The sequence below is a fragment of the Pleurodeles waltl genome, chromosome 1_2, assembly GCF_031143425.1.
Source record: "Pleurodeles waltl isolate 20211129_DDA chromosome 1_2, aPleWal1.hap1.20221129, whole genome shotgun sequence".
NCBI classification, from domain to species: domain Eukaryota; kingdom Metazoa; phylum Chordata; class Amphibia; order Caudata; family Salamandridae; genus Pleurodeles; species Pleurodeles waltl.
In genome coordinates this window covers 881,184,486-881,208,906 of record NC_090437.1, presented here as the reverse complement: position 1 = coordinate 881,208,906, position 24,421 = coordinate 881,184,486, and the positions used below count along the sequence as shown (strand labels likewise).

Below are 24,421 nucleotides of genomic sequence, written 5' to 3'. Positions count from 1 at the left end.
ACGACCACCGTTTAATTTTTTTCAGTGGCCCCTGCAGCCCCTCTAGCTCCTCTACCAGCAACCATCCAGTGTGCAGCGGGAGCGAGTATTGCTCCCTCCAGCAGGAGCAGCTTTTCTTTCTGCTCCTGCCACTTGGACCAATTCTTTGTTTCTCAGCCCGTGAGAGCTCTGCCAAGGAAAAAAACATTTGTGCTCCCACTCGGTGAGAGCTCAGCATTTATCAAGGAACCATATCATTGCCAAGGCCCCCTGCCCATTACAAATGATTGGCCCCAGGGAATGGGGCCCCCGGGCCTTAGTGAGGCTCAATGAGGGTGCAGCATGCCCTTGTGCCCTTAGAAACGATTTTGCCCAGGGAGATGGGGCCCCAAAGCCTGGAAAAGGCTCATGATGGGGGACACATGCCTCCCAACCCAAAAAAAGATGTTGAGCCTCCCCACCCCAGGCCTTGGCCCACCATGTTTTTTTTTCTTTTAAGAAAGGCAGCAACCTGCCTTTTTTGTTTTTTAAATTTTACTACAGATTTTGTGGTAACATTTTTAAAAAATAGTTCACGAGAGGCAGAGTATCCCTACCCTGCTCATCATATGTTTTTTAGAACCTCTAAGGGCTGGGGGACATCTTTGTTGATGGCAGTCAATCAGATCTTATCTTATGATCTGTCAGTGGCATGGATATGTATACATTTTGAGCCTTAATTTCTCCTAAACTACTGTAGCGATTTACACTAAATCACAAAAAGCACACTTTCAGGACTAGGATCTAGCTTTCTATTAAATTTGGTGTAATTCCATTTAGACGTTTTGGCTGTAGCTGTGCCTAATTTACCTATGGAAAATTGCACTGGGAAACTGCATTTTGGGACCATCCTTTTTTCTCGACCCACTTCTTTCCAGGAAGGAATTGAGGTGGATGAACATTTTTTATCTATTCGTTTTTTTCAGAAATGTTTGTCAAATGGTGCCAAAGTAAATAACAAACCAAAAAATGCTTTTCCTGTGAAAACATGGCCTTACTATAACTATCCAGTGGCAATCACCAGTGGGTAAAAAGTTTCCAAAAAAAGCTATGTCTAGTTCTACATGGAAAGTTTCCGGGTGATCGGTCCAGCAGAGGCTGTGAAAAAGGGTGGGGGGAGGTGTCAAAAAATATGTGTTTCTTATGTAATTTCCCATAGAGTTTCTATACATGACTACAGCCCTAACCGCTGAATGGACTTATACCACATTTGGCAGAAAGCTAGATCGTGGTCCGGAAAGATCATTTTGTGATTTGGTCAAAATCTGTTAAGTAATTTTGGAGATATTAAAGGAAAAAAGAAATATAGATATATAGAGATGCAGATCCTTTAAGGATTTGCGGGTACCCTTTTATCCAAAGGCCGATGGGGGAAACAAAAACTCAACCACTAACGCACTATACCCCCGCCCCGCACGGCCATAGGCTGTACGCAGCATAGTGTTTGGTGCATTTGCAAGGTGGGATTGGCCGCAGGGCCTCACTGCAGGCCAGGCCCTGCAGCCAACCGTTGCTGCACACGGCCAAAGATTATGCACAGCGGTGGTTGTGTTAAAGTACAGTATTTATATATTACTTATTTTACAGGGACGTTATAGTTAGGTTTACATTTTGCCCACACAAAACCATATAAATTCAGCAGTTGTAGTTATATTTATAGTTATAATTATCTGAAGAAATTATACCTTGTGCTGTTAAGTAACTTCAGGCCACGAGCTATAGTTTCTTAACATAAGCATAACTATAAACATAACTATAGCTGCTGACTTTCTATGGTTTTGTGTGGGTATATTGAATATATTTCTCTGTGTGTGTATGTGTGTATATATATATATATATTTATATTTATGGAAAAAAGCTTACAGTGACATTATAGTTAGGTATGGCAATAATTATCATAACTTACATAAAAAATTAGAAATTTACTGCAAAAAAAAAAGGTTCAAGTAACAATATAGTTAGTTAACAGAATGAGACAGGAACTAATGTTACAAAATCGAAAAAACACTGAGATGTGTTTGTTTTCTTATAGTCCAGTACTTATAATTTGCACCTCAGTCATGCACTGCTTATGACATCACATATTACATCACTTGTCAAGTTAAATTACATAATTGATAGCATCATTGATCGAATCTCAAGTGAGATCGTTAATTAAATCACTGATGAATTCCCATGGATGAGTGCCCATGGATTACTGACCTTCTTTGCCTCTTTGGAGTACCTGTTTGCACAAGATGCATGTAGCTTAATGGGCATTAATTTTGTTTTGTCCAGCTGGACAGGAAAATGATTTCCACACCAACAATTCCCTTTCGGACCTTGATGATTGTGGTGCTCCAGATGTTGGTGGCAGGACAATGTCATCATAAAGTGATGTTCCAGAAGGGGTAAACTCTGTGGATGGGGTCTTAGTTGGCTGCCACTGTGGAGTTTTTCCAGAAGCCATGATGCCAATGGATTCTCAGGGCAGTAATCTCCCTTTGTAAAACACCAATTTGCTAATGGTGTTCAAGAAATTACTTATGGCTTTTTTTTTATGTTGTGGACCTATTTTTTTAGAGGTTTCCCTGAATGACCATTTCATTTTGGTACTCCTGCAGGACCCATAGAGGCAGAGTGCTGCATTGTTTGCAAGACCTTTACATCCTTTTCGAAGTATCGCAGTTTTAGAAAATGTAATGTTTAGTTTACTATGAAAGGGTCTTTGTTTTTTTTAAGTTTAAGCCCAGTGGTTTCATAACAGGCCCATAATAGGTAAAGTATTTTGTGTTTTTTTTATTAACATTTCTGCGTTTAGGTATTGCAGTCCTTACAATTGGTATCTCACAAACAATGACTCCTAGCAAAGGCACCTCTGATTGGTTGGTGTGATTTATTCATCCAATGTGATTTACTTACAGCCTCATGTCCTTCATTAGAGATTTGGATATCACTTGGGGATTATTCCACTGGATAGAAGGTGGTCTCTGCAATGAATGTCACATAGAAGATCTGTGACAAGGAGGTCAGGCAAGGAACAGGAAAGAAGTACTCCTTCTGCACTTCAGCAATGCATAAATGCATAAATAATGCATGGCATGCCTGGCAGCTGAATGCTACAAAAGCAAGAAGGCAGTAGGAACAGGAGACATCTACATCTGGCACTGTCCTCCAGCACATGGTGGATCCTGGAGGCACCCTTCCACCGGATGTCCAAGCAGCCCAACAGGAGATCTGTAACCCATGTTTACTAGAGCTGAAATCTTTTGTCTGGACTGCAGCATAGTTATCTCTGTTGGTGAGCAAAGTGCCACTGCTAGGAAGATCCAGATGACACCTCACCAAGCCACTTGTAAACAGTGATTTTTTATTTCTCTTCTGGGGCTCAAATGTAAAAATAAAAAAAAACATTATTTTTAGAACACATTTACTGGGTCAAAAATAGATAATAAAATAATGTAATTGGTCATGTCTGCCCCTAGCTATTGGCCGTACACAGCATGGGCTGGCCACAGACCCTGGAATATGGCCACATATTGTGCCGTCCCCCGTAATGCGGCCAGCCCCTGCTGTGCAGGTTTGGCCACAGTGCTTGCCCTGTGGCATGCCCTTTGCCCGTCTCCACTCTGCTGCCCTCAGCCTTTGGCCATACTCAGGGGGGTTAGCTGCTGGGCACCAAATCTGCAACCAGGCAACAAACTCACAATGTGAATAATCCATACTGGGCAGGCCAAAGTGCCCAACCTACAATGGGACATTGGCCCTTAAGCCATGCCCTGCAGTTAACCCTCTATGGAGCTGCAAACCCTGTGCACAGCCTTTGGCCAGATCCTGTGCCCAGTCTACCACAGGGCAGCCAACACCCCCCCCCGCGACACAGCCTTTGGACATGAGCAGCAGGCTCTGAACCCGGACCTTGGAGCTGCCAAAATCACAAAAAACACACTTTCTGAGTAAAGTTCTACATTTTGACAAGTTTGGTTTCATTCTATTCAGTCATTTTTCTTTATCAAAGAGCAAAGTGTCCTATAGGAATGTGCATAAGAAATCACACTTTTGGGATTTCCCATTTTATTAGGCTCCCACTTGACGGATCTGCGCAAAAGTTTCCAAGAAGGAACCAAAGTGGAGGAATGTTTTTTTGGAATGTTGTTTGCAGATTTGTCGAAGTTATTACTTGTCCATATTACAAGTTAAATGGTAAGGAGGCTAGCATAAATTCTTCTGGTACTCCAAATGAGATGCCTGCAAATGTGGATTGAGAATAAACTGTCCTGTTATATAGGCTATGAACCAGACCTCCTGGTGCTTGTAATGGCTTTTTTTAAGTTAAGTTTTGAAATCGGGCTAAATAAGGATCATAATACAGATGGTGCTTTTCTGGGTAGAGGATGTTGTTCAGGTTCTGATTGGAGTGCAAGACGGTCAATGTCATCTGTGGCCTTCAGATTTATTGTATAGATTTTGAATAGGACATTACAATTACACAATTTAGGTAGGGGCGTGTTGGCTTCAACTGGCTGGTCATGTATTCTTTTGAAAAAAGCTCTGAAGGCCTGCGGTTGGCATTTGGAAGTTTGAGGCTGAAAAACACTTTAACTGGAAAAGGAGTTTTTGGTAAGTGTTCTTTTCTTATAAAGGCATATGAGTTTGGTGGAGTAGGGGGATGTTTATCCATCTCCTCTAATAGTCACAGAGAATATCTCTCAGATTGTTAATCTCATTGTTGAACGAGCAAGCTGACTTTTTGGGATATTTGTACTTACTCTTGGCTGGTGCAAGATTATTAAATATAGTGGCTATTTTATCATTGTACAGCTTGATTAGTTTCATAGGGTCGTCAACAGAGGGATGTCATCCCAGTGTGAGAGTGTGGGGCATAGGTTCTAATTTGTTATGATTGATACCCATTACATTTCTGACTGCTGTAAATACCTTTTCATTCTTAGTTCGGCAAGGCAGGAATAGATGAAAAATGTTGAATAGGATGAGGAAGTGGTCTGACCAGTTGAACTGTATGATATAGTCAGCTTTAGAAACAACTAAGTCCAGGGTAACAAGCTTTTGTGGGTAGGAAAGCTGCAGTGTTTTGTTAGGTCATTCTCCTAGAGGTAGGAATTGAGTTGCTTATTGTGAGCGCCTGCCATGTCATTTGAAGGGAAGTTAAAATGAAGCCTGCACCCGAAGGGGGGTGGACTGCAAAGCCGGCCGGTCACCAAAGTCCCCACATGAGTAGTAACTGCGCTCACTCAGCGGGCAGTGCTCAAGTCAAATTTATTCATGATTACACGTTTTGGCCCAAAAAGGCCTGGCTCACATTCAGGAAATGTAACATCACAGATGCATATAAACCCCACAGTAAACAACGTAAACACCTATTCTGTGAGCACAAGTGATATCTAAACAGGCGCCATCTTGGAAGGGAATATCACTAAACACTTGTTCATTGCAAGAAATGATTAAAATATTGTGTTATAAACATGTCAATGTAAACAAAGTCCTACTTTTCCATGTTAAAGCAGTAACTGACCCAGGGTCATCTGTGGCTCCACGAGGGGGGCCACGCAGCCCCCCTCCAATGTGAAGATAGCCCCGGGAGTGATGGTCCTAGAGGCTAATGGTGTCCAAAAAGGACCCCCTTTTAATTGTTTTCTGTTTGCCCCAGGGGTGCTGGTCCCCAGGGCACAGGGGCAAAGGCCCCCTCATCCCATATATCTATATAGATTTTCCCCAGGGGGTAGTTATCCCAGGGTCGCAGTAGGCCACAAAGGGAACCCCTCTTCTTTTATTAAATATTTTCCCTGGGGGTCGTGATCCCCGGGGCTCGGGTGCATATAATTTCTTAAATGCCCCAGGGAGGTGGTGGTGCCTGGGTCAGCGGGAGGGGGCCGTGCGCCCCCTGCAAATCATGACAGCCCTGGGGAGGTGGTGGTCCCCAGGGGAGCATGGGGCACGGGCCCCCCAGGCATTTACGTTATAAGCCCCGGGGTGCGGCTGTCCCCGGGGCAGCAGGAGGGGGGCCAGGAGCCCCCTCCCCAATTTCTAAATAAATGCATCCAGGACTTGGCCCACTTAAGAGCTTCATGATAACTTTGTTTTTTTCTTTTTGTAATTTTACGGTGGATCCGACCGTAAAATTATTATATATATAAATATATATAAATATAACCTTTTCAAACCATTGAACGCATTTAGGTCCAAAACTCTCACATAACCACGACAAGCCAAATCTCTGACTAAAATAAAACCTACTCTAGTAGTGTGGCAAGGATGCACAGTGTGTCCAATTACATAGTGGTGTCAGCACATGCCCAGATGGTGGGAACTGAAACCAGAAAGTATGAGAAAGAAATACCTAGAGCCAGCCCCTGAGGGGTTTGGAAGGTTCTACCTATCTCTTGGCTTGTCAAAAAAGACCTGTTCATGTCACACAGAAATAAGTGATCTACTCTTTCAATGAGTGATAGACATGACCCTAGTGGTCTGAACCACTATCACTGAAATATGTTAGGCTGATACATCATTTTTCTTAGGCCAAACCTTAGGTGAAATGGTGGGGAAAATGGACAGCGTGCGAGAAAGATAAATGGAGGCTGCAGCTTCCACTAAATGCAAGAAGACACTTTCAGCTACTACAGCTGGAGTTATTTGAGGTCAGAGGATATGGTGCTATATATTACGATATGGCCATTCGCAGTGGAAAACTAAATACATTTTTATGATCCTGGCATGCACTGTGAATTTGTTTGTCTCGTTGGTTTGTTTTGGGGACTGGAATATGCTTGTTTCGACTCCATTGTGATTCATAACTTACAATGTGACTTCCAACCTCTTTCTTTACTTAACTCTTCCCAGTTCAGCCCCTATGTATGTTTTTCTCTTTAACTGGATCTCTCTCCGCTTTGTTATCTGCTACTTTTTCTTTTTAACTTATCCTCATCTTAACTGATCCTCATCCCTATTCTCCGCTTTGTATGTTCATCTTTTCTTACCCTATACCCCTCTCTTTCTCTTTTCCCCATGCCTGTTCTATAATTATGATATATTTTCTACCCCTGTCTTGAAATAAAGATGCTGTTTATTTAGCTCTACTTGTTAAATATAAATGACAATTTATTCATATAAACCTGACAATTAACTATGCTTGAATATATGCATTTTTGGTATGGACTGAATTCTCTTATCAGTGATTGTTTTTAAATGATGAACAAGGTTTCAGAGAAGCTGACAACTTCACTTCTTGTTTATTGTTTTTAAACAATAGCCAAGGTTTAATAGGATATAGGTAAGGAAAAGGGTGCCAGGACAGTTTTGCTAGTTGTTTATTATGAAAAAGTTCAACAATGTTCAGATACAACATGTAAACCAAAAACAGAGTGTAATGAGATAGAGAGGATCTTCATACCAGAGGCTCGAGATGGAGGCCATACAGATCTGTAATCATCTTCCTTCACTGGAGGCCTTAGGAATGCACATCTAGTCTTCACTCTGTGGGTATACCAGCGCAGACGAGAATAGCAGATGATATCACTTTGCTGAACATTTGGTTCTGTTGTTCAGAAGAGGTATGTAAGTGTGAACAATCTTTGAAACTTGAAGTACACATCTTCTTGGTGCTAAGTTTTGCTTAGTTAGTCAAGAGAAAGGTGGGTGGGGTTGGAGATATATAAAGAAAGCTTTGTAGTATTACCACAATGTTACAGATTCACCTTTTTGGTAGTTCTACCTCAAGTTCAAGTGTATTTATTGTGTCAGCCTGACATAGACAGATCATACAATACACATATCAAAATATACAAGCTTTTGAAATTAAATAGCATACTTCAGTGGTTGAAAACACAACAATAAACTATACTGCTGCATGATAGATAGCCAGCTCTAGAATAACAAATGCATAAAAAAGTACATTCAATAAAGCTGATTAAAGGCCGAAAAATAAGGAGCTGCATAAGTGACTGAAAAGTTTGCCAGATTAGAATGAGACAATGTTAAAGTGCTTCCTATGATGGCCCTACTACTAAGAAAGTGCTAGTGCCTGGACATTTGAGCAGTCCTTGAAGCATTAGCTCTTGTGGGACCAAATGATTGAAGCCGTCCAGAAGTACATCTGTTGCTGGCTCACATTAAAGATTTTGTGCCTACCAAGATTCCATAATAAGGAGCATTCCACAGTAACCCTGACACTATAACTTTGTTACAGCTGACCAGAACAACATCTGGGTAGAACATCACAAAAATATGCATAACAATGTATACAAAATTAAAATGCTTTATCACAGTGGCTCTGCTACTTAAAAAGTGCTGCTGCCTGAGCTTTATGAGTAATCGAATCAGTAGATCTTGTAAAAACATATTGTTGCATCCAGCTGGAGGAAGTATAGTAAGTGTAAAGTTCTTTCCGAGCCATATTGATAATTTCTTGTGCCAACCAAAATGGCGTGATATTATAAAATTATTACAGCTGACCAAAACAACATCTAGGCAAAGGGTCCTAAAAACTTATTCAAATTTAAAGTGCTTAACAAGGTGACCCTTCTACTAAGAAATTGCTAATGTCTGGGCCTTGGTCAGCTCTTGAAGCATTAAATCTTGTGAGAACACATTACAACCAGCCGGAAGTGCATTAATTGCTGGTCCACATTTTCATACCAGCAGGACTTGCAAATAAAATCCTTTTTCACCTTTCTGGTAAGTATTATTGCCACTATTAAGTTTATTTTTAAAATAGTTACAACTCATATTGTATGCACTGGGATAGGATTTTTATTTTAAAATCTTTTAAAATATAGTCCTAGTTTCCTAGTGTTCTTGAGTAATATAATTCCATAATGAAAGATGGTTTGCATTCCACTATCTTTGTGATATCTTGCACGATTGAGTATTACCTAAAACACATCTCACTCAATTAATAATCAGTGGATTTCAGGATGGTTGCAGTCTACCTGGTTTTCTGTCTCGTCTTGGACATTGGCACATTGTCAATTTCCATAGTGCAAGGGTGTCTAGAAAGCCTATTAGCGGACTGTGTTCTTGGAAGAGAATACGGAAAACACAACATCTACTTTCATGCTGTCTTTCCTGATTTCTACGGACTCTCCTCTTTCCGAAATCTCCTTTCTCCTCTAAAGTTAGTTGTTAACCTTTAAAATGTATCATTACTCATATCTCTTTACTACCTGAGTTCCCACCTTGCTCAGTATTTCTAACCACTCTTCAAATGCTGGATTAAGTGTAGTTCATAGTTCACTTTAACCTTGCTGTAATAAATGCAGAATCTACCCTTTTAATGTAATGAGTTCCAAATCACTGCGTGTTGTTCAGTTGGTAGAGTCATGCTATGTATAAATGTGAAATTAACAAATAAAGAAATCAGCACACCATACGCGACCTAACAAGCTTTTGACATTTTCAGTAATTCTGACACCTTGGCAAAGGCGTAATGAAACCAAGACGGGGAAGAAAAGGCGGCTAGATGATGAGGTGAGAAAAGAGATGGAGAGGCTGCAGCAACTTGCTAATGAGAAGTCCAATGCAATTGATCAGTACCTGCTGAGTGGAAATGAGAAGGTAAGACATATCATCACATGTGTAGCAAAGAGAGCAGTGGAACGTTACCCATCACCTACAGATAAATAAGTCAGTGATACTCAAAGTTATTTTACAATCACATTGTATACAGAACAAGTTAGAAACTGTAATGTGATATAAATTAAGGAAGTATGAGTAAAGCTGTCTGAGTACCATGTACTTGCGGAGAACCAGGTGACCACGGTTATGGCTAGAGGAAATTAAGTTGTGCAATGGAGTGTCCTTGCAGCATCATCTGAAATAAATTTCGAGACTGTAGTCAAAATAGTTTAGTCAGCTATATACAAATGCACAGATATTTCCTAAAAGGGACAAGTCTCTTTGATGTTTTGTTAGGTCTGATATTAACTGTGCTTTAGGGCTATTTACATAAAACCTATTGTCTGCAAAAACATACATGTTGTTTCCAGGAGTACCAACAGAACGCAGCTTTCTTTTGCTCTTTACTGGTCCTTTGTATCCTGGCTTTCTCATTGGTGTAATTAGATACTGCACCGTCTGCACACCCGCCTTACAGAAAAAGGCCATGTCGATGTACAATCCTACATGAAAAAGTGCTGTGCATCTTGGCGCTTCTTGTTTTGGGGGATTGCCCTGCAGGTATTCAAAACGTACTTCCTGTAGACAGCATTGATGGAACAAAAAAAAAATCTAAAATCTAAGGCTCTAATTATGAGATTGTCAGCAGAAAAGGCCACCCGCCAAACTCCTGTGGTCAGGTTACCATCTATGCGGCAGCCCCTATTATGAGTTTCCTGCTGGGTTAGCGGGCGGAAACCAAGCTTCTGCCCGCTGACCCAGTGTGAAACGCACAACAACATTGACACTTGCTCATAATAGAGCCAGCGGCAATGCTGTTGTGCGTCGGGTACACTAGCACCTGTTGCGCAAATCTTTGTGTGACGGGGCTGGCCGGGGGGATCCCGCACTGCCCATACCAAGTGCATGGGCAGGGCAGGGGCCCCCCTGCTGCCCCCGGCACCCCGTCTCTGCCAATAAAGTTTATTCGGCCTCATAAATTACCATAAAAGCACAGTATTTAAAAACAGCTAAAATCACATCAAGATCATAAACATTTAGTAAAAAAATACAACAATAAAACCATCAGTCCCCTAATTAAAAATCATGCAGCATACCTCCTCTTTATTCTCAGAGCCAGAATAATTAAATTGAAAACTGCGAAGCATTTTTTTAGAGACTCACAATGCTGTACAATAATAAAACCCTCCTAATATGTAATAGGACATTTGTTATTAAAAATAGGGCGTAAAAAACGTTTTTTTTTAAATGGAGTACAATGTGCAAAACAGCATAAAGTGCATTGTGGACTGCTTTGAAACCCCATAACACAGGCAGCAGGGCAGTGACGAAAACCATGACCCCGTGATTGGACAAGCACCCAAAAAATGAATGGTATTGACTCTAAATCGCATTTAGTAAAACCTATGTTCTGACCCCCTTATCCATGTCAAGTAATGCTCCATACCAATACATGTTGAAATTGGTATGTACAATTGCAGTGAAGACACATCGACTACGTTTGCCATTGTCAATATATCCCTATGGGCCAGGTACAGTTCCTTAACGTAGGCCTTATAGTTTGAGCTAATATTCTCACAGTTTTCAAAAAGGTGATTAAGACCTATATCCTGAAGTGCGCTCTTCACTTAAGAAATCCATGGGATAGTGAGGTATTTACTTTGTTTAAGGCAGTTCTCTAGGATTTTATGTCAAAAATGCAGTTCTTGAGAGGACTTGACCCGTAACACAATGGGAGCTAGGCCCATCAAGTCCTCCAGGAAACCCAGTCCCGCTTCACAAAGAGAAATAAAACTCAAAGTGGATCTGGGGGGCCCTAACAGTCTACTCAGAAACCTGTTTTCTATTACCTGGAGTGATTTGGGTGACATATTCCCTATACTCCTGCACCATATATGCCCGGCGAAAGGCATTTGCTTTTATATAACAGGGCTGATTCTTTTGGGGGTTTGTAGACTAACTTTTTTCACCAACCTAAATAACATTTCACACCCTGCCTCTGTTTGTGACCTCTGAGAAAATAAACGATCCCAGGATAGGTTTGCATCAAACAAAATTCCCAAATAACTAAAGTACTTGATTTTTTTTAAGGGGTATACCAAAGAAACAAAACATGTTTGAGCTGGTGTTTTTCGGGCCCAGGTTCAAATATAAGTTTTATCATCGTTAGCCTTAAAGTTCACCCTTGCGTAAAACTGAGAAACCCGTCGGAAAGTGCCTGTAGGCTATTGGCTGTGCAGGCTAAAAGAACTGTGTCATCTGCATGAAGCAGGTTGGGAATTGGTCATGAGCAAATTTGAGTCAAAGTGCATGTGCTTAAAAAGAAATCCAATACATTAATATAAAAAAATATAAAAAAGGGCCTAAAATGCAGGAGTGTCTCACCCGCGAATGACTGGAATAGGGGGCGTCAAGGCACCCAGCTTGGAGTACCGCACTCTCATGTATTTGTCTTGATGTAAATTGTTCAGAACAGCCAACAGAAGGGGGATCAATACCTGCTAAAGCCATAATGTCCCAAATTGTTTCCCTGTCCACTAAATCAAAAGCACAGGAGAGGTCCATAAAAGCTATATAAATGACATCTTCCCTGGCTTTTACATATGTACCGAGAATCAGGGAAAGATTTAGGGCTTGTTCTGTCGTTCCCCTACCTGGGCGAAACGTGTACTGGACATCAGTGAAGAACACATTATCTTCTGCTCAGGTTTCCAATTTCCCCAAAATAACCCTGCCAAAAATCTTCAAAGAGGAATCAAGTAAGGAGATAGGACGATTGTTAGAAGGGACATTTTTATCTCCTCTTTTGTATGTAGGAATTATGACTAACTGTTTGCATTACTCCAAATTTCCCCTGTTATCAGCAATCTAAATACATTAGTCAGCAAAGGGGCCCACAAATCAAGTTTATGTTTAAAAGCTTTCCTGTCACAGAACATTGAATGGCTGGTCAAACTACTCTCACTAAGATAGAATTACTGAACTCTTTTAAGTTCTGCCAATGGAACAGAACTTTCTGTAAGGGGCAGCACGTCATCAAACTGTACTGTGTTAAATATTTTTTTAAAGTGAGCAACCCACTCCTGTTCCATTATATGACAGTCTATACCTGGGGGGTTAATTTCTGTAAAAAAAAAAAAGGTGTTTTAATAACCTCCCAAAGTGATCTATTATCTTTCAGAACAGCAGCTCGTTCAGGTTCCTCCCAGGCATTTGCTCTGATCTCTCTTTGTACTCTCAATAGCCGCTCTATAGTTTCTTCTGGCTGCTCGCACTGCGACTGGATCTTGTGGTAAGATATTTGTAACTTATTTTAAAACCTTTAAGGTGTTTGTACATTCTGAATCAAACCAGGCATAGAGGGATCTCTTCTTACAAGTATTCTTTATCAACAAGGAATCTGAAATGAGCATACAAATGTTGGTAAAGTTAAAACAGACAATGTCAATTGGCCATTTGTAGAGTGTGTCTCTGTCACCCCTGGGGCGATATGGGCGCTGGGGTACGATGTCTCTGTCCAAGAGCCAGGTTCTGAGTCTCTTCCTGAAGTCTGCAAGTGAGGGTACAGTACTGAGGGGGAAGGAGAGGTTGTTCCGGGCCTTGGCGCCGATATAGGAAAAAGAGCGGTTGCGCTGGATTCTCTGTGTGTGTGCGAGTGCCAGAGGAAGAGTGTAAATGTCTGGTGGGTTGGTGGAAGTGTAGATGGTGGTTGATGTAGTCCAGTCTTTAATCATGTAGGGCTTTGTTGGCATGCACGAGGAGCTTGAAATGACATCTCTTCTGGACGGGGAGCCAGTGGAGGTTTCTGAGGTGGGGGTGATGTGGGTGCACCTGGGAGGATCCAGAATGAGTCTGGTGGTAGTGTAGTGTATTGTCTAGAGTCTTCTTAGGAGCTGGGAGGACATTCCGGTGTAAAAAATAGTTACGGTAGTCGAGGCAGCTGGTGACAATGGCCTGGGTGGCAGTTTTCTTATTGTTGGCTGGTATCCATCTGAAGATTCTGCAGAGCATGCGGAGAATGTGGAAGCATGAGGAGGTGGCTACATTGATCTCCTGCTTCATGGTCAGCTCACTGTCGAGGATGATGCCAAGGTTGCAAGCGTGGTCTGTAGGCATAGGAGTGGGTCAGAGTTCAGCTGGCCCCAGCTATGGTCCCATACGGAGGTGTTTTCCCGAAGATTAGGACTTCCGTCTTGTCGGAGTTGAGCTTCAGGCAGTTAGTTTTCATCCAGTCAGCTACGGTGATCATGCCATTGCAGAAGTTGGTGATGGTGGTGGAGGGGTCTTTAGTAAGCAAGAGGATCAGTTGTGTCTCACCTGCATAGGAGATTATGTTGAGTCCCTTTGAGCTAACAATGTCGGCCAAGAGTGTTATGAAGGTATTGAACAAAGTGGGGCTGAGGGATGAACCTTGCCTTGGGGTATGCCTCATATGATACTTTTGGGTGTGGGGGTGAAAGGGGGTAGTCGGACACTCTGACTGCATCCTGTTAGGAAGGAGGTGATCCATTTGAGGACTTCCTTTTGTATTTCGATGCTATGGGAGTCTGTTGAGGAGGGTGTGGTGGGAGACGGTGTTGAACACAGCTAATAGGTTGAGGGGTATCAGGGCGGCAGTTTCCCCATGGTCGAGGAGTGTTCTGGTGTCATCAGTTGCAGCGATGACTGAGGCCCCGGTGCTGTGGTTGGAATGAAAACCTGATTGGGAGGTGTGCAGTAGGTTGTTTTCTTCCAGGTATCAGGTTAGCTGCTGATTGTGGTCTTCATTAGTACTTTGGCTGGGTATGGAAGTAGAGAGATGGGTCGGTAATTCTTGAGTTTGTTGGGGTCAGCGGAGGGATTTTTCAGAAGGGGTTTGATTTCCACATTTCTGTTTGTCTGGAAAAACTGCTGAGGTGATGGCGGAATTGAGGATGCTGGTGAGTTTTGTGCTAAAGAGGTTGGTTCCTTAATGAGGTTGGTTCCTTGGCTGAACAGATGGTGGAGGCCTGGGTTGGTGGGTGCCCAGTAGTGAATGAATGGCATAATGGCTTAGGTGGATTGAGTGGTGAGCGGTGTCCACCTAGATATAGTGCTGTTGGTGTGCACTGAGGGGGTCGATAGAGCTGAGGTTGGAGATTGTGGGTTGGGGGTTGAAGTTGTTCTAGATGGTGATGATCTTGCTGTGGAAGTAGTCTGAGAGGGTGTTTCAGAGTTCTTGGGAGGGGTGGATGGTGTTCTGTGTATCTGCTGTTTTGGAGTATTGTTTGACTACTTTGAAAAGTTCTTTTGTGCAGTTGGATGCTGAATCAATGCAGGTCATGATGGCAATTCTCATGGCCTCTCTGAGTTGTTGGTGGGCTGCTTTGTGGGCTGTTCTATCAGAGGGATTCCTAGTGGATCGCCATTGTTTCTTGAGTTTGTAACAGCTGCGCTTGGTGGCTCTAAGCTCCACAGTGTACTAGCTGGTGTTTATAGAGGTTTTGTTGGTTCTGGATGGTTTCAATATGGCAACAGAGTCGGCGCATTCGGTGATCCAGGAGGAGAAGCTCAGTATGGCCTGGTCGAGGTCGGATGAGGCCTTGGGTTTGGATGAGCTGAGGGCCTGCTTCTACTGTGATTCAGTTACTCGGTTCCAGTTGTGGTAGTCAACACTACTACGGTTCTTGGGGGTAGTGTGTTGGGCGTTGGCAATGGTAAAGTGATCGGACCAGGAGAGTTCTTGTGTCCGTCATTGTGTGTGCGTATGCTGCCTAGCTGGGTGAGACCTATGTTGCTCAAGTTCTCGCGGAGGGTGGTGGAGTTGGCATCATTGGGGTCATATATGTGAAAATCGAAGTTACTGAGTAGAATGTAGCAGTTGGAATCAATGGCTAGTGGTGCAATGATGTTGGGGATGGCGTTGCAGAAATGGGCCTGGAAGACTGTATACAAGGGTGCCTCTTAAGGTAGTTTTGGCATCGGTTTGTAGTTGGAAATTGAAGTGTTCCATGAGGGGTGAGGTGTTGTCATTGGTGGCGATGCACAGACTGGTGTTCTTGAATATGATGACGATGCCCCCTGTGTTTGTTGGTGGGGTCTTGATGTATGATCTTGTACCCGTTGGGTGTTGGGGTGGCGGGGTTTCAGGAGGGGTTTAGCCAGGTTTCAGTGATGAAGGCAACGCCTGGTGAGAGGGAGGTGATGGTGTCCCAGATTTCTGAGGCGAGTTTGCAGAGGTCCTCAATTTTGGTATTAATCTTTCCATCTTCTTTCCCAGTTTCTCTTGCTTTTGTTTCATTTTTTGCATCTCATTGAGATTGTTGTACAGAAGATCCCTTGGTCGATTACTCTCATTGTTTTCTTTTAATGAATGCTTGGTAATACAAGATGGGCTTTTTAAAGATCTTTTTACAGTCTCCTTGGAACTGTGCTGAGAATCATGCTGACTCAGGTGAGGGAGAGGGACTGGCACAGGGTACTGGATCTGACTCACCAGGGGATTTTGAACTAATCTCTTCATCTGAGTTCTGGGCTTCCTATGAAGTTGAGGGAGAGAATTAAGGCTGCTTCAACAATTCATGTGTCTCTCTCTGGTCAACAGAATAAAGAAATAAGAGTTCAATTTCTTTAGCTTTTCATTTAGTGTTACCATCACTAAGACATAGAGCCTGTTATACATGCTGAATTTCAACAACTATCCGAGAGCTCAATATCTTCCCAAGGCTCACTTTAATTATCTTTTGAACCTTGCATTTAAGCTGATAATGTCAGTGTCATTCCACTTCTACCTGCAGAGGAATTCCCTTTCTTCTCTATTTGAACCTTTAAATGTCTGCTGAACTAGCCCTTGTAATACAGTGCTCTTTGGAAGGCCCCCAATTCACCTGTTAGCTACCACCTGGTTTAGGAGTTTCAAAATAGGACTCATGCTTGGGTTCTATTCAAAGTATCTCCTCTTCTGAGTCAGCCTTACCCAAACCCATGTATACAGTATAGATTGGATGCATTCACTTGGGGACCCATTTGTCAACACTGTGACATCTGGCATATCTTCATGTTTTTGCCTAATAGTTAGAGAAAGAGTGGACACATTGAGCAAGAACCTTGATATCGAAACACCTAGCAAGATATTGGGGTGCCAGTACATATATGTAGATGTTGCACTTGTTAGTAAATAGACTTTGGTTTCTCTGTCACACTGTTTCTCTTTCATTGAAGTTGCCAGATGCAGTCATACAATTCTCATTTTCTTTGCATAATGTACATCACATTCTGCACAGCCGCTGTTGCTGCTTTTGGAGAGCCTTTGCTAGTAGTTCCTAATGCCTCCAATCCTCTTTCTTCTTAACTTCTGCAAAGATCTTAATTGCACCATCATACCATTCTATGCCACCCTCTTGGCCTGTGGGAAGCCGGAGGCTGGGGATGACATTTAGGGGAGGTGTACTATTGTGGTGGATGCTCTTGTTGAATGCAGGGGCAAGCAAAATAGTGTTGTGGCCTCTTTCTATCTTATGCATTGTCCCCACTACCTTAATGTTCCCTGCTGCTTAGCCAGTGAGTGAGGTCATTGTATGGTTGGAATGTTGACAGTGTCTGTGCTTGAATGAGTGGACAGTTGGAGTGAGAAGGACTGTGCGGCAGGATGCTGCTCATGGTGGGGCTTTATCTGTAACCTATAACTTAGCTAATAAACCTACTTCTCTTATAACCTTTGAGTATCCATCATTGATTACAACAAATAGCATGCGAAACATTAAGAGCAAAGAACAACAACAACATAGGAGACATAGTGCAAGCACTGAGAGAGAGAAGGTGGTACTTGTGAGGTTTGTGGCTTGTTATCTGAAACCAGAGCTTACATGTGATAAGTGTATTTTGCCATTCCTCACATAAAGTGCTTTGTCTCCATGCATTAAGCTGGTTTCTGGATGATGGAGAGCAACGTGGCAAATAAAAAAAGTTTACGTGGCGTACCACCCCACAATAGTTTTTATCTGTATAACTTGCCAGGACTCATCTAGTTGCTTTACAGATTTGGGATTAACAGTTATTATGACCACAACTGACATAGCAATGGAACAGAGCCTTTTGGCATGTATATGACTCTAACTCAAGGAATGCTGATAAATGTAGGGTGGGACAGTTGCATATCTGGCTTTACACCAAAACTGGCAGCAGTGGCAGGCGACTATGAAGATGTGTCAATGTACGCAGCATAGGTTTTTGACCTGGTGGATAATGTGTGGATACATTATATAACATTGTGTCTTGAAGTATAAACAACCTCAAGCATTCCCACCTGTGCTGAATTACCCCTGCAGACCTAATGACGATGTAGGTTTGTCCCTGAGCCCGAAGTATCTATGAATGTTGCTTGCAGAACTGTGAAAAGAAAAGTGAGAAGGAGGCCTCTTTTAAAGCACCTAGACAAAATGTCTCAAAATGAGCTGGGCGAACTTAATGAAAATAAAGAATTACAATCTAGAGAATTCTGGGCAAAAGGAATCCAAATCAGTGGTACTATGACATGTGGAAAGTCATATTTAGGCAAGTAAAGTTTAAACAAAATCCTTCTAACAGTGTTCAGGTTGGTAAGAACAACAAAATATAGTATCTACAGAGATTCGTACTCCAACGATTAACATTTTTCAAACCAGCAGGAGTACAATGAATTAGATAATCCATTTTATTTACACGTGATTAGTGATCAAACTACATTGGATCCCTAAGTGAAGTATCATTTAAGCAATTAGCAAAATCAGATTTAGAAGTGTCTGAGATCAACTCTAGTTTGCCACCAGAGATGAGTGATGAGGTTAGTGAAAAAGAAATAAGATGATGAAACAACTGAGGCTTTTTTTAAGCAGGCCAGTCTTATAGATATCAGATATGTCATTGAATAATCTTGAGAACACTTCTCCCCCATACTCTGTAGGGAGCGTGTGATGACTTGCAATGATGGCCTCCCTCAAGTAATAGATCTTGTATTAAGATCTTCAATGGTATTAGCTATACTCTCTATTCCTGAATCAATTTTGTCCTTATCTGAGAAATAGCTTACTAATTCAGATCATAATGGTGACATGTTGATGCAATACTATTGATACTTAGAGAGAAAAGGAGGCAGATTGCTGTGAGGAGATCAAATGAACATGAATAAGACAGTAAGCTAGAGGTATAACAAGGTGATAAAAGGGAATTATGTAATGGTAAAGAATAATCAATAGCAGATCTGTCTAAAAAAGCAAACAGGAACAGATTTCTCAATCTACAGAATTCAGAAAATATTTGAGTATGGAGTTGAGGATACAAAAAGACAATATATAGTCTGAGTCTGTGGCTTTGGCATTCTCTCATAATGTAAACACCTTAGAAGAGATTAATATGATAAAGGAATTATATAATATGCTTCCAACAAACAATAAGTGAGTGAAGGGAATGAGGACCATCAAAAGAAAAATGAGGTAACATCAATAACAGAGAAAATATCAATTGATAAGTAAACAATGTTATGAGTTCTTACACGAAGGGTAAAATTTACCTCATTCTTGAATCCTTCAAATCAAAGATATTGCAACTATTGAGGAACTGAATTGTTGGACTTGTATGTGAATACTGAACTGACTGCATTTCGTCCTTAGTCTTAGGGGAGTCACAACTAAAGACGTAAACTTGGAAGTCTTCCCAAAAGCTGAGACTGGCAAGACTGGCAATCAAGAATGGGGACTATTATTCATTGTTCATTGTTGTGCTACTATGGGAGAAATGTTAAAGTCAGTAGATATAATCATATAATTAGTTATAGGTATACATGTGAAGAGAATGAAGGATTCTACTGAGGGCAAGTATAAGACTCTAGGCCCTGTGCTGTTTTCCTCCTTGCACAATACAGTGCAGCAAATTAGGTTTCTCCGCTTTGTTGCATTAAAAATTATTAAATCTGGCTCTATGTCTTGCAATATTTCATAATTAAACAGGGAACTGGGGGGTTAGAGCAAGAATTAGTTAAAAATAGTATGAAAATAGTAGGCTTCCAGGAGACTGGGTGACTAACAATAGATTTTACTGATTACATTTCTTGAGATAAACTCAGTAAAGGGGAAAATAGAACATCCATCGGGGGGCTAATGACCTCAATTTCACTATCTCTAAAGATAGAAATATGAATAATATTCCTAAATCATATTCAATTGTAGTTCAAGACCTAAGGCTATAACTATATTTTGCTTTTTTATTGGCACACCCCTTGAAACTTGAAAGTACAACTTCACCAGTAACTTAGCAACTTAAGAACTATACTGCCTCTGTTCTTTCTTTTTCCCTGTGCACACTAACATTTTCCTTCCTTTGAAGTTGCTCTTTGACAGTGAAGTACATCTGTGTCATGTATATGTGAAAAATGATTGTAAGAATGTTATATGAGCAGAGAGGCGTTTTAAAGCAAATTAGGATAGGCAGGTGTTTGATAACCATCTGTGTATAAGGAAAACTGTATGCATTTGTTCAGAAGAGGTTGATATTTTTCAGAGATTCCATTTTTTTCTTGAATGTAGGTTATAGTCAATATGGCAAACGAAAACAATTATAATACAGAGAACAACTGGTGGTTGAATTAGCTTACCATGGCAGCATTAGCAATGAAAACAGGACCAGAAATATTCATGAAGGAAAGCATGGCAGACAGTTTACCAGGCACAGGCAGAGAAGCATATTTGTCCCAGAAGACATGCTAATGAAACAGAATATAGTTGGACTCATTCTGATGTCTTTGGGCTGGGTGAGTCAGGATATATTTGCAACTACTGTGAGTTTACAGAGAACACTGTAATTTGGTCAAGAATATATTACTGATAATGAAGAAGCAAAAAAAAGTCACTGAACATGCAACTGACACAGATCAGTTTTAGCATTGTTATGATGTGTTACTATCCCTCAGAGTGAAATTGATGGGATAGGGTAAGAATTCAAAGAAGAAATTTTGGAGAAATATGTAAAGGAGGTACGAGGAGTAGTATGAGGGGAATGTATGTCTAGGCAAGCATTAGTGAGGAGGCACAGAGGGGTTTGGAACAGGAGATGATAATAAGTAAGACTGTACAGAAGGACGTAACCTGTTCAAATAAGGGAGGCAATGAATTTTGGGCTGTATTGTATTGTAATATTTATATAGTGCTTATTACCCCTATGTCAGGCACTGAAGCACTTGCCTGCATGAGTAGCATGGTACACCATGTAGAGTGTGAGGTTGGAAGTGTGTTGTCTTTGTTTTGATCTTTTGGGAAGTGTTTTTTGTGTTGTGTATGAGGACCACAGAAGTGTGGTTATCATGTAATGGGGTGCAGTGCTTAGCAGTGTGTGAGATAAACAAGTATGAGAGATAGGTGCACAGTTTATGGTTTTCATTAAGCTGGCAGCCTTGAGCAGCTCTGAGGATCCCTTTATGGTATGTTCATAGTTCACTTAACTGGTTGCTGCACTGGATTGCCCATTCTGATATACTTTGTTTAAAGTTAAAGGTCCTGAGTAGGCATACCTTAATGGGAGAAATTGTGGAGAGGTCTGCTGGGATGGACTTCATTAATATCATCCCATATCTGATTGTCATTGTGAGATGTCAAGAAGCTGTCCTAGTGTGTAGCTAGTTAGGACGTGCAACAATGGACTAAATTAAAATCCTCTGTTGGCCAAAGGCATGTTGCAGATCTATCCAGTTATGCAATGCATATTCAGTTGGTGATGGGTGGGTTGTTTTCTGTGAACTGGTATAATACTGGGTCATGGACATGCCCGTTAGCAGTTTTGACTTATCTGAATGTAAGATTGTCGAGCTGCATGAACTACAGTTGACTGCTCAACAGCTGAGCGTTATGATAGTACTATTTATGTGGGTTTTATATTGGATTCATATTGTAATTACAATTATATAGCACTTTTTACACCCTACAGAGTGTTGTATTGCTTTAGCTGGGCACTACACTGCTCTAGAACTCAGGGTTAGTATTTTAAGTTAGAGCAAAAGGGGAAACACATTTGAAGAAATGAAAGCACAGGTCTAGCTGTAGAAAAGGAGAAATTTGCTGCAAAATAAAGAAGAGAGTGGTCTTAGTTGCAAAAAAGGTAAGGATGCCCAAAGTAGCACACATTTTGAAGGGGTCCTGAGTCGCACATAAGAAAGATAACAAGTTATGAGGAGAATGAGGAATTTGGCCTACATGAACTTGAGAAAGATGATTGAGATGAATGCGTATTACACTTACTTGAGGAAGGTTATGAGGAGGAGTCTCATTCTTTTGAAAAGAAGAATAACACAAAAGGGATGTTAAAGGACTTGAAAAAAAGAAATGTTTATCCCAGATTCTTTTCGACAGCCACGTAGTGTGGATTGGCTGCCCATGGAGCAAACTATAAAAATGGATAGATTAGGCATCCACTCCCTAAGAATGTAATGGGATTTAATTGAGCTAATAATGCTCAAAACCGTATATTGAGGAGCTATGCACCACACCTACTCCAGACCTAGTGAGGAATACAAAAATGTGATGGATGAAATGCTTTAATTAATACCAGCCAGTGGTATTACACAAATAACTTAAGAATGATTTTGGCCAATTTGGGGCTTATTAGTAGGGTGCGGCTTGGTTCCAGAGGCACAGTGAGCATGGAACCCAAGTCTGGTCATACCCTTCACACTGAGAAATACAAAAATGCTTGGGTAGAATTCTTGGATTAATCTAACAAACAACAATATACTTGCCTTTGTAAGCCCACACTGTTTACTTTTCATTTGTATTCTTATTTATTTTACTAAGCAATCACAAAAAAGTTTTATTTCACATGGAAAATGGTATAAAATTGCAACAAATATGCCAGAAGATTACCCATTAAATCAAACTTCCACAGGAGCAGATGCCTTTTACCCAACTCCCTCCAACAGATGGGTGCTCAGACTTTAACTGATTATCTGAACCCGGCATCCGCTTGGGGGGAAGAGGAATGGGAATAGGAAAAGAGAGACCAACTCCAGATCCAGTTCCAGCCTGTGTTTTCCACTTGAAGATAGGATATTCAGTGTGTGTCTCTGAAAACCTGCACCTTTCTTCTTATTGGGATTTCTTTAAAGGAAGGACCTGCAGTCGGGTGATAAGAGCATAGATAAGTACATTCCTACTACGCATTCAACTATTCAGCCATTCACATTCACCCAATTCTATGGTTCTCCTAACCTGGAACTTTTGAAAGACTAGCATCTCTCTAAGAGAACAATGTTAACTTAATATCTTCTTTTCTCCAGGAGTCAGAGGTTTCCAAGGTTCTCCGGAGAACAGTTCAAAAGTTCACAAATTTACAAACTACTAATGTCTTTTACAGGAAACGCAAACTCCTTCTCAAGGTTCAGTTTTCTCAATCACAGTCTCTAGGAATTAGTCTGAGCACTGATGTTTGTCTCTAAGACTGACAAGTGTGCAAAGCAAAGAGTTCTTGAATATATATGTACTTATATATATTGGCAAGTCTGGAAATCATACAAAAGGATTCCTTACTGCAGTTTCTTGAAGTTCTGTAAAGCCAAAATGAAGTCTCCTCAGAGCCGATAGCCAGTTGTTGGAAGAAGGAAAAAATTCAGCTTCTTCAAAAGGGAAAAAGTAGCCGTTGTGCACACCGTAACAAGACAAATAATTAATTACTCAAAACTGGAAAAATTCTCTATGAAACGAAGTGCCTCAGGAACACTGCTCGTTCTCAGGATGACAGTTGAAGTGCAGGGCTCCCAGAGAGAAACAGCTGGAGAGAAGCTTCAGCATGAGACTAAGGTAGAAACACTACAGTGCTGATCTCACTAGGATTTGCAGCCACCATCTTGATTGGCAGTTAAACCTGAAGAAGCTAGTTCTTAGAACAGCCTCTGCAAGAGCGCATTCATTTAGAAATGTATACTTAAGGCAGATCGAAAATACCTTAGATTACTTTATGAAATCATACTTGACCTCAAAGAGCCATGGCCCTCAAAATCACTTTGTGTCCTCGCCTACAACAGACAAAACATCACAATATCGAGGGGTATCACTTTAGATAAAATAGGCCTATTGGCTTTATCAAGGGTTCACCATATTACAGGCACAACAAACCTCATGTTAAAACACTATTGGCCCTGCTCGTAAATGCCCTTTGTGAATTCCCAAATTCGTAAACTTAGATGTTTGGTCTAAGTTTAGACCAAACGTCTAAGTTTACCTTTTGTGAATTGAGCCCCACAATTTCTTTGCTTAAATGCAATGATCAATAATAACTATGGTTAAATATAATTAAGAAAATTAATGAAACATATCAACCTTCATCAGTAATCACTGTCCGTAACCATTATTTCAATAAAACATTTAAAAATAAACAGAACCCATTTTTGTGTGCTTTGTGTATACTTTTAGGCCGCAGACTGTCATTTCAGACTGCGTGTCTTGGTGCAGCTAGAGGTGAAAATATGTCATGGCACACAGCTTGTGTGCCCTGTCCCCGAACACTGTCCCCATCAAACATCTCATATTAGTAAACCCTCACTGATGCCAGTGATGGATTTATTAATGCATGCACCTAGAAGGCATCTTAGAGGTTCCCCCTCAAAACCTACAAACTACCTGTATGCGGACTGACTGTTTTTAAGCAGCCTGCCGCCATCAGGCACGTTTCTGACCCCCTAGGGTAAGAGCCTTTGCTCTCAGGCGACCCAGAAACAAAACCTGTTCTGGGAGAGGTATTTACACACCCCACCCAACAGGATGACCTGTGAATGTGCATACCAAGGCCGGGGGCTTTGAAGAAATTAGTAGTCGAGGAG

General features: G+C 41.2%; 1 protein-coding gene across 2 annotated transcripts in view; it reads left to right on the top strand.

The window, feature by feature from the left end:
- LOC138245589 (uncharacterized) overlaps window positions 1-24,421 on the top strand; it is a 1,324,589-nt gene that overhangs the window by 509,591 nt on the left and 790,577 nt on the right. For both annotated transcript variants that reach the window (XM_069199313.1, XM_069199321.1), the window contains one exon: window positions 9,413-9,567. In XM_069199313.1, the coding sequence (XP_069055414.1) occupies window positions 9,413-9,567 (155 nt within the window). The remainder of the gene's footprint in view (window positions 1-9,412; window positions 9,568-24,421) is intronic.